General features: G+C 41.6%; 1 protein-coding gene across 1 annotated transcript in view; it reads left to right on the forward strand.

Annotated features, from left to right (window-relative positions):
• Positions 1 to 10,512, forward strand: part of LOC126474256 (uncharacterized) — a 168,453-nt gene extending 157,941 nt beyond the window's left edge. The window contains exon 10 of the mRNA XM_050101721.1: positions 10,206 to 10,512. Coding sequence (XP_049957678.1) covers positions 10,206 to 10,512 — 307 coding nt within the window. The remainder of the gene's footprint in view (positions 1 to 10,205) is intronic.
• Positions 10,513 to 11,357: the final 845 nt, after the last annotated feature.

Here is an 11,357-nt window from a genome sequence, read left to right on the forward strand (position 1 = left end):
AACAAGTCGGCGGAATTGTGTACATTTAAACTGACTTTTCCCGCCTAACACCTTGCTGAAACCTGTTGTGCTAAAATATACTATTCCTAATTACATTTTCTGCAGATAATGGTTCAGCTGAATCATCAGCGCCAGGAAAACTTTAAATGTCCATCCATGAGATGTTATATCAGATACTAATTTTCTGTGATGTTTATTGTGTAAAGCTTGACTATTAAATTAACTACTTCGTGACCAGTTACTCTTATACAGGTTGACAGCATTGTTTTGAAACGCTAGACTACCTCTTCATCATTTTCCAAGTTCTTCACTGTTCTGCACCGTCAAGTATCTTCTTTTTTCGGCGAGGAAAGAAAATTGTCTGTCTGAAGCGATGGTCCACTGCCGTGAAGGTGTTTGGATTATGTTGTATGTCCTTTTGGTTCCAACTCATCCGTAATGAGGAGATCCTGAAGGATGTAGAACATGAAAAACACATTACAGTTTTACAAAGAATAAAAGATATGGTAACATACTGTTCACAGATCCCAAGTGAAATGCTCCTCATGGTTGTGGAATAAGAAAAATATGAAACATATTTTCAGTCAAAAGCTAACAACAAATACGTACATGTAGAATACACTGACGTGCAGATTATCTTACGCTTATCATATTATTTTAGGCTGTAGCCATGAATAAACAAAGAGAAAAATCAGTTTACATTCATCACATTACTGCACTTAAGATGTACATAACCAGCTTTCACATCATACTCACATTATTTGATATTGGTTATAATTTTTAGATTCCAGTCGATTCAAATAAAAAAATAATCAATGAAGTAGAAAGAGTTGGCCGCCAATAAATCCTGTAGGTACCTCTCGAACAGAACCGTATTATTTGTTAAACTTTTTATGGCAGCCGGTAACTTATTGAAAATATGTATTCCTGAGTAATGGACACCTTCCTGAACAAAAGCAGGTACCTTTAAATATTTGTTAAGGCTATTCTTATTTCTAGTATTGATTCCATGAAATGTTGATTTGAAAGGGATGTATGATTTATGACAAACTTCATCGAAGAAGAAATTAATTGGGAAGCTGTAGTTAGTATTTTCAGTTTCTTGAAACGAATTTCGCAGAACTTTCTAGAGTTCACATCATAAGTAATTCGTATTACATTCTTCTAGTCTCGGAAAATTTTACCTTGACTTGAAGAGTTACCTCAAAAAATAATCCCAAAGGACGTTATGGAACGAAAGTAAGCAAAGTATGCCAACCGTTTTTGTTTTTATACCACCTCTGACTGACAACATCTGCTGTGCAAATAAAGATTCGTTTAGGCGTTTCACCAATTCTCTGATACGCTCCTCCCAGGTTAGTTTACCAGCAAGCTATAATCCCGAGAATTTAACATAATCAACCAATTGTATCAAACTGTCGTCAGATTTTGAGCATATACTGCCAGGAATTCTCTTACCAGATCTGAACTCCATATAATGTGTTTTTAGTGACAAAAATTGGTTAGGAGCCATTTATTAATATTCTCTAAAAGTTAATTAAATGATACATTTAAAACTACGCTTGATTTTCTATTTATTGCAATGTTTGTATCACCTGTAAACAAAACAAACTTGGTATCTAGTAATACTGATGAAAGGTCATTAATATACACAAGAGTAAGTATCTTAAAATCGAACCTTGTGGGGGTACCACATGTAATACATTTCCAGTTGGCTGATGCCTGATGGCTTAATACAGGACTCTTTCCTGTTCACACATTTTGATTCCTGCCAGAGAGATAAGATTGGTGAATGAGTTTGCAGCAATGGTTGTTACACCGTAATATTCTAATTTAATTAAAAGCGTATTGTGATATACGCATCCAAATGCATATGACAAATCACACAATATACGAGCAACCAGTAACTTATTGCCTAATGAATTAAGTGTATTCCCGCTGTGGGTGTTAACAGGCTTAGAAATCCAAACTGTGACTTTGACAATGTATTATTTGAAGTAAAATACTTATGGAGCCACTTGTATAATATCTTTCCTAACATTTTCGAGAATGCTAACGAAAATTGAAATTGGATGGGAGTTTGACTTTATTTCCTTATTTCCTTTCCATAGAGATGCTTAACTTCAGCCAGTCACGAAATATTCCAGTGAAAAATGAATTGGTAGAATACCTTTTAAGTAGTTCTGTTCATAATTTATCATAACTACTATTCATTATTTATTTTTAAGGATTTTATGGTGGACATTACTTTTACTAGTGTAGTAAGGGCCATATTCATACTACTGAAGTTATTTGTAATAGGTGGTCTGATATATTCCATGTCAGCAGCTACTGAACCTGACAACCCCTCTTTTCAGTAAAATTTATGAAATATTTGTCAAAACCCTTCTGCAAGACTGCACTCTTCTGATATCAATGTAGGATTTAGCCTTAATGATATTTGCTCTTCTTCCTTTTTGTTTTACCAGTGTCTTTCTCCCATATAACCCATATTTCCTTTGGTTTGTTATCTAATGTAACGATCTTTTTCTTGTGCTGTATTTTCTTTGATGTCGGTATAACTATTCTCAATACAGTGGAACCTCGCTTAACAAGCACATCCCATAACGCGCAATTCGCATAACGAGTGAAACAAACTGTAAATAAAAAAAAAATGACAGCTTAACGAGTGATATTTCACTTAACGAGTGACGACGATTTAGTGTGACGTCACCAGCCACCAGCCGTTCGCGCGCGGCGGTGGAAACGTTCAACAATATGAACACCATTCATTGTCGGCAGCGACATATGAACAATGTCTTCAGTACGTTCTGCAGTCTGGGTTTAGCGCTCTTTATGCTACCATCTTACTGCAGCTTGTGATCACACATTTTTCTAAACTTGTGTTGACACTGTGTTTTTTTGTATGCAAATTTTAATAACCTTCGTACAAATGTCCCCGAAGAAAAAGCCGCTAGAAGACGACCATCACAGAAAGAAAATTACCTTAGAAATTAAACATAAAATATGAAAAATGCGAACGTTATGTGAGCGTTGCTAATTTAGCATGCACTTACAATCGGTCTACATCACCTATTTGTACTAACCTCAAGAACGTGGACAAGATTAATGAGACAGACGCTTCAATTAGATTGACTAGAATATCTAAACAACGGTTTCATATTCTGGACGATGTCGAAAGATTGCTCCTTATATGGGTAAATGAAAAACAGTTGCAAGGCGACTCTATTAACGAGAACATCATTTGTGAGAAGGCGAGAATGACTTTCGCCGACCTCGTTAAGAAGACGGCAGGATCATCAGCGAACGGAAAAGTGTTTGAGAGAAGCCGTGGGTGGTTCGAGAAGAGAAGAACTGGGATCCACAGCGTTGTGAGGCATGGAGAAGCAGGCAGCTCCGACACAAAGGCAGCAGAGAACTTCATCATCAACTTCAAGACGCTCGTAGATTCTGATGGTTATGTGCTGCAACAGATTTTCAGTTGTGATGAGACGGGTGTATTCTGGAAAAAGACGTCGAAGCGTATCTTTATAATAGCAGAGGAGAATGCATTGCCCTGTCACAAGCCAATGAAATACTGTATCACACTGCTATTCTGTACCAATCTAAGCAGCGATTTGAAAATTAAATCGCTGCTTGTTTACCATTCAGAAACTCCGCGAGCCTTCAAGAAGTTTGAAGTCCAGAAGAGCAGGTTAAATGTGGTGTGGAGGTCGAACAAAAGGGGTTAGGTTAAACGTAATCTATTTTGTGAATGGATCATTGACGTGTTCGGTCCTTCGGTGAAACATATTTGCTTGAGATGAATGTGCCACTCCTTGTGTTACTTTTTATGGACAACGTTCCTGCCCATTCTCCAGGCCTACAAGACCACCTCTCTGAAGAATTCCAATTCATCAAGATCCAATTTCTTCCTCCCAACACCACTCTGTTACCCGAGTCCATGGACCAGCAGATTATTTCTATTATTTCTAATTACGCACTAAAGCACTCTTCGAGCATTATTTTGAGTTGACTGAAGTTACCAATCTCACTCTCAGAGAGTTTTGGAAATATCACTTCATAATGATCGGAAAGGAGTGGGAAACGGTTACCAAGAGAACTGTCACTTCTACTTGGAAGAAGCTTTGTCCGGAGTGCGTTGTCGAATGTGACTCTAAGGCATTTGAGTCAGTACCTGTAGAGCTTGTAGTCAACTGCATTGTCCCTCTGGCCAAGAGCACGGGGCTAGAAGTGAATAACAATGTATCGATGAGCTTATGGAAGATTATAACCAAGAAACGGTCACCGAAAAGGTTACGGATTTGCAGTGTGCTTCACAGCAGGAAGTTGTGGAGAGGAGTTCTTCAGAGGAGAAGGAGGAAGCAATAACAGCAAAGCAGCAATCTTCTCGCGCAATAACAGAAATGCTGAAAGCATGGGAATTGATTGCATCGTACATTGAAAATCATCACCCCAGTAAAGCATAGGTTATGCGAGCTACAAATTTATTTGACGATAATGCTGTGTCGCATTTTCGCCAAGTGCTGAAGCGTTGGAAGAAACAATTGACTGTAGATAGCTTCCTAGTAAAAAAGAATTAGTATGTATCTTGAATAATAAATTACATAATACTATATGACTAATTTTCTTTGAATAAATGGCATGAATAAGATAAAATTTTAGTACTTTTTCTGCATGGAACGCATTATCGTATTTTACATTAACGAGTGTTTTGCACTATAAGTAAGGTTCTGGAAGGAATTATGAGCGCTATGCGAGGTTCCATTGTATTTCTTTCCACGAGGTACAGACAGAGAGAGTTTTCTGACTGAAAGATAGAGTTTCCTTTGGTGTCTTAATAGGTACCTTTATTAGTTGAGTAATCCATGGTTTCTTTGTAGACTTTGGTCTAAACTGAATTACTTTTGGGAGTAAAACAGCTTGCAACTAAGGTAAGGGCTTTATTAATAAAAGTGCTGCATTTTCCATTTACGCCATGAGCACTGTATACATCACTCCAGAGCGTGTTATTGAGGAGTTTCATAAAATAACCAAGTTTTACTTTCCTGGCTACCCTCTTGATCTCTGATTTAGTGGATTTTGCATCCTAATTAGTATTAATATTTAAGAAAACTAACTGCATGTCGTGGTCTGAGAGGCCATTGATTACTGGTTTTATAATATAATTATGTTTTTTCGACTTCCCTATGAGGATATTATCAATGGTCCTTGGGAAGTTGAGAAGGTTATAGCAGATATTACGTTGAATGATGATGTTACTGACTGCGATAAATTCTCACAGGAAGAGTCTATAAGGAAATCTACATTGTAATCACCAGCAAGCACTTTTTCTTTGTTCTTTACTGTTTCACAGATCAATAGAGCTTAGAGGTGACTTATGAACAGATTAAAATTAACAGCAGGTCCTCAGTATATTCTTAATATTATAAATAATTTATAACGAAATTCTGTTTCTGTGGCAAAATTTATGAATGCATATGTTCTTAAATTTATGACAATACCTAATGAATGAGGCAACTGCTTCTTTCACCATTTCTGCTGCGCAGAAGTGAGACGCTAGCCCGAGTCCTGTAACACTTAACACCTCTGTACTAGTTTGCCACATGATATTCAGAGAGGTAAATTATGTCAACTGGATTTGGTGGTTATAATTCACCAATGCAAATAATAGTTCATTAATTTTTCTCCTTAATCATCGAATGATTTGACGCAGTTAAGTTAGCTGGCACTTCACACTGACTGAGATGTAACTGGGTGGAAGTCAAATTTCTGGTGATTGCTAAAAATTACCTTTCAACAGCTGTTTTTATCGATGCATTATATCAGGATTATGTTGTTTAGCTTCTTTCTCAAACTGGAGGTTTGTTTCAATCCTAGCCACTCTCATAACTTTGTTTCTTCCTGTCCTACCCACGCTGAAAAGCTACTGCTCTGACACCTGTAACCACTGTATTTTACCACTCATGACAGTTAGATTTCCTGTTACAAGCTCAGCCAGTTTGCTGTTCCCTTTCCTCGTGAGGTAAAGGCCATGACTAATATAATCTCACCTAGGGACAGAATCAACAGGAATCATGCCAGTATGTGACCCTGCACCTTACGTAAGTAGCTATTCCAACTCCAAATTATCTCTCCTGATATAAGTATTCAGATGATGTTGGTCTTGACGCTTCAGAACAGGTACAAAATCAATTCTGATATGTCTCGATGGTGGTGCAGTCCTTAGCAGGTCACACTCTATATTGTACCAAGTATCTTTGTCAATACTATTGTCCGGCCCACCCTCTGTAATCACGGTGCCTTCCTTCATGAAGTCTTTACAAAATGATCTGTCACGTCACCCAGACTAGCACTAGGCGTAAAAAAGTCGGTGGTCTGGTGTTCTGAACCTAATTCATCCTGTAAAAATTGGACTACACCTCTAACAAGAGAACAATCGAGCAACAAAACTTTCTTTCTCTTTACTGGCCTTCCTACATCCTCACTTCTCATTTTACAGCTGAAAGATTGTTGTGCTCTCTCTACACCTATAGCTGCTGCAGGCTGATCGATTTCTAACAGAAGCAACAATTCAAATGTGTTTTTCGCATTCACCATAAAGCCGCCAGATGAAGTTTTATGCCTGTTTCTTTTATTACTTGTTACGATTTCCTACGTATCTTTATCGTCCACGTCCTTCATCTGTCCAGATCTTTCCTAACCTTAGCTAATACAGTCTGAAGGACACCTATTCCCAAGCCACTAGTCAATGCTATAGAAAAAACTACAGCATCTATCACGCTATATCCAAGAAGTGATAATTATATGGCAAGTCATGAACTTTTCACTCGTGGTAAAATAATAACTTAGTAAGGACAAGTCAAATAAATTACCAATAAACAAAAATAGTTTCCAAATTTTTGCCTATACGCAGCTGAATGTATACGATTCTGAAAAAGACAACGTAAACGCTAGACTACCTTCAGGAAATACGAAGTAAATAATGAATGGATGTGCTGTACTTCAATTTATGGAAAGAAAAGGAACAATTAAACCACATTCATTAAGTTTATTGTGCCAAAACGTAAACAACATAGGACTACAACTCGATTTTATAAACTTTTAGATCTTGACGCAAAGTAAAGAAAAACCCTTTAATAGTAAGTTTGAAATACACTCTGATCCACGAACTTATTGATTAATGTGGACTAGCTAACTGTTACTGCTTTTTAAATAACTTATCTTTTCGAGAGCACAACACTCATATTTATGGCGCCTGCTGGTAGCTTTCAGTTTGGGAAATGTTCAGCATGCCACCTTCTCGCCGCTACAGTACTGCACCCCGCTGCTCCATAAGGCATGAGAATGCCAGTTGCTTCGTTATTTGTATGTGTGTATTCATGGTGACTGCTGCACGCTGCAGCACTCGGCAAGTGCAGTGGCTCACAACTACCACAGCATAACACAATGGCAACTTAGTCGGACGAAACTTCACTGCTAAATTTTTCTGGGTTTGACGTCACCTACATGCGCTGACATCAGATTATTTTTCTCCATCCTGTATTGTCACTAAAATTTTAATAATAGCTCATACAGAAAATCGTCTGTCGTGTTCTTGTACGAATAAACTTCACAGACTCTCCATGTCCAGTAAGGAGGAGGTCACATGAAGATTGGAGGTAGTGTTCCTGGTGAGAGCAGTGTCAATGAGCGTTGATGTCACGTCAATGAGATTAATCAATTGTTTTTTGGTGGTGCTAGTGTGTTGTTGATAGAACTGATAATCTGGTGGTAGCGGTTGTACTGCTAGCAAGCTGTTGATATTGTCGTCGTAGTTGTCGTCATCGTCGTAGTGGTAGCTGTAGCAGTAGTTAGTTGTTGTTGTTAGAACAGACGTTCTGGTGGTTGTGATATTGTAACGTTGTTGTAGTTTGGATAGCCGGGATAAGTTGAAGGCAGTGCTAGTGTGTTGGTCGTAGGCGCGGGTCGTGGGTTCCGTTCTGGAGGGTTAACCTCAGTTCATGTGCCACAGATGCCTAGGATGTTAATAATAACAATAAAATGTAAGAATAAAATGTTTAATGTAATAATAATAATAATTTGTTCACATGAGCAGCTAATACGTCGCTTTAACATATCTTCCAAGAAGTTTCAGTTGAGATCCATAAATGTGTCATCCAATGACCTTAAGGTAATTGGAAGACACATTTATGGGGTACTGCTTTTCAAATAATTTACATTTGTCTGAACTGAAAGTTGCTATTAATAGCTCTTAAGAGCTATTAATAGCAACAAACTTTCGAAACTTTGATTGTATTATAATTTAAGCAATACAAAATCGAAGTGTGCAATTACCATTGTCAGTACGATTCTTCAGCTCCTCCCAGCGTAATTCATGACGAAATAGTTCACATAGCCGGACATCAACGTTCAACGGCCACAATATTCCGGCAAGCGACGATGTTGCTTTCATCAGGTGCGCTGACGAACCATTCGCCTGGGTCACTGGTTACTGGTCGCTGGGATGAAAAGCCTCACCTAGACCTGAGATGGCACAAGCTAAATACTTTCGTGGTACTCCTGCTCGCCTTCACAGGTTGATTCAGTGTGCCCTCTCATGCAGAATCGGCAGTAGTTGATCTGAAATCAGAATAAAACGTAACAAATGGTGATGAGCATCCAGATTAGGTCCTCGTCGTTTTCTTATTCCTTTTCCTCTTCTTTGAGGCGCTTCCGAGCTGGTGCTCAGAGGGCTTGTCTGTAGTGGTGGGTTTTTCATCCTTTCTGCTGGTGTTGCAGACCTTCTCGGAAGGTCTCCTCCTCAACGCCAACAACGTACCCCCATTGGGCTGGGGTAAAAACGGCACTGGCACTGATTATGATAAAGGATTGCAGGGAGAGGAATTTGAGCAGCGCCACTTGCTGCGCGGGGGTGGAAGGATAAGGATGATGGAGGATAGGATGTCTACATTGATCGGGAGGGGTGAAAGGATAGGCACTGACGAGATGGGGTTAGGCTTCGTCCTGCAGCGGTTTTTTTTTTGGTCACCAGTCTACTGACTGGTTTGATGCGGCCCGCCACGAATTCCTTTCCTGTGCTAACCTCTTCATCTCAGCGTATGGAGGTCTTATACAGCACTGATCCCACACTGCTCTTGCCTGGGAGATGGAGGCCCGCGGGTGGTTGCGCTGTAACTGGTGCCCTGGGGAGCGACAACGAGTGGGTGGCTTTGTAAGCAGCCTTTGGTGACGTCGCTGGCCCCTGGGGGCGATCGGTATCGGGGGCGCACTGCTGCGTGGCCACTGGCCCCTTTGGGGAGTGGGTGGCTGGAGCAGGAGTTTCTTCTTCATCTTTCTTTTCCGTTATTCTGTTCCTCTCCGGGGATCGCCAGCAGTGACCATTGAGGCGTCCGTCTGCATCCCCCGATCTCAGCCCCATGTTGTGGGGGGAGAAGGGGGGGTGGTGGTGGTGGTCTGGCGTCTTTTTTTTTCTGTTGGCGACTCTCAGCTACTCCCGCAGCTGCTGCAGCTGGCGTTGAACTTCTGCCTTTAAGGCAGCCCTCTCTCCTGCCCAAGCGGCTTTGAGAGCGGCCACTGTGTTGTCGGTGGAAATACGCAGCATGGCGCTTGTCACCGTTAACTGAGTCGGCGGCTACGTCTTCGCCTCGGCACATCGCGCTTGCCCCTCTTCGATAAGGGGTAGGGGGGCCTGGATAGCCGCCGGTGCGCCTTGCTCAGTACCACTGGGAGCCTGCTCATCTTGACTGGCGACGATGATGGCACACCTGATGATGGCATCATCAGTGTTTCATTTAGTACCATACTTGTGAACACACTCCAGCAGACTTGTTGACCACGCAAGCACATAACTGGGGGAATGTTATTTCTTTCAGTCGCTCCCGCTTCCGTTTGGGAAAGCAAGTTATTATCATTGACAGGCAACAATCGGTAGTTAAGTTTTATCTCTGACTAATATTATCTTTGTTGGTCACGTGTAAACTCGATCACAGGCACTTTACACAGTATCTATGTCGTTCTCGGATGTCCGGCTTGTCAGTTGGCAAGATTCAACATCACTAGCAGCACGTCCGAAGATGTCCAGCGCAGCTCTGGACGAAACGTCAGAAACAAAAAGTTTCTTCGTGATCGACCAGGGGCATACAGCCCGAAGGGCTCATCAGCAGCTACGACGTCCGGTTCAATGTGTGCTGTACTGCTGACAGGACGGACAAGCTGGTGGTGGTGGTGGAGGCGACGCGCGGCGACGCGGTGCTGGCGCTGTCGCAGTTCCAGCCGTGCTACATCAGCCCGGGGCCAGAGGAGGGCGCCGTCGACGCCGAGGCCTGGTTCCCGCCCTCCGACGACGAGGACGACGACGAGGAGGAGGGCGGCGGGGGTGGCGGGGACGGCGGGGGCGGTGACGCCGGGGGCGGAGGTGACGCCGGGGGCGACGGGCAGGAAGCTGATGCTGCTGCCGCTCCCGACGACCAGCAGGAGCAACCAGACCCAGAGGCTGGGGGCGGCGCATAAGGAGGCCAACCAGTCTCTGCCTTGCAGAGGAGCCGACTCTGCAGCACCGCTTCACAATGACGTTGATGCCTGGTGGTTTGCGCACTCAAGGGCGCGCTTCTTATTATTATTCAAGCATTACTTGAAAAAATACAGCAACCAGCCACTGTTTAAAGACCTTTACTTATGCCGAGACACAGTTCTGATTTTCACCTACCTTCCATTGGCTTAAACCATCAAGATCTTCAATAATACAACGTTCTGCTGCATTTTGAAACCTACAGATACCTTCCATTCCGTAACTTGTAGCTCTTTGTTTTGCATTTACGACGTGTTTGACTGGTATAAGGAGACTGATTTTCTTATCTACCAAAAGTTTTAATTTTTACAGACAACTATATTCTGCCCCTCAAAGTAATTTTCTTCGGCAGCTGCACACAGACCGACTCGTCCTTCCCAGTCTTACTAGCAGCGCTGGAAGATATCAACTGATAGGGACTCTAACATGTTGGCCACATTGTTTCGAATGTTCTCCAGAGTCCCAAATGACGTCCTTTTAAGATATTTTTCGATTTAGGGAAAAGAAAAAAGTCACAAGGGCTCAGGTCACGTCAATAGGAGGGCTGTGGAACAACAGGATTGCTTTTTCAGGTCAAAAATTCGGTGATGCCGTAATGGAAGTGGCCTTTTAACGTTGGGCGTTGTAATCATGCGGCATCCACTTGTCTGCTAAACCTGTCACACTCGATCCATCCTTTTCCTAAGCCTTTCAAGTATGTCTTTGTAAAACACTTGGTTGACAGTTTGTCCTGAAGGAACAAATTCTTGGAGCACAACATCCCTGTGCCAAAAGAAGGCAGTCAGCA

The sequence above is a fragment of the Schistocerca serialis genome, chromosome 4 (genome assembly GCF_023864345.2).
Source record: "Schistocerca serialis cubense isolate TAMUIC-IGC-003099 chromosome 4, iqSchSeri2.2, whole genome shotgun sequence".
NCBI classification, from domain to species: Eukaryota; Metazoa; Arthropoda; class Insecta; order Orthoptera; family Acrididae; genus Schistocerca; species Schistocerca serialis.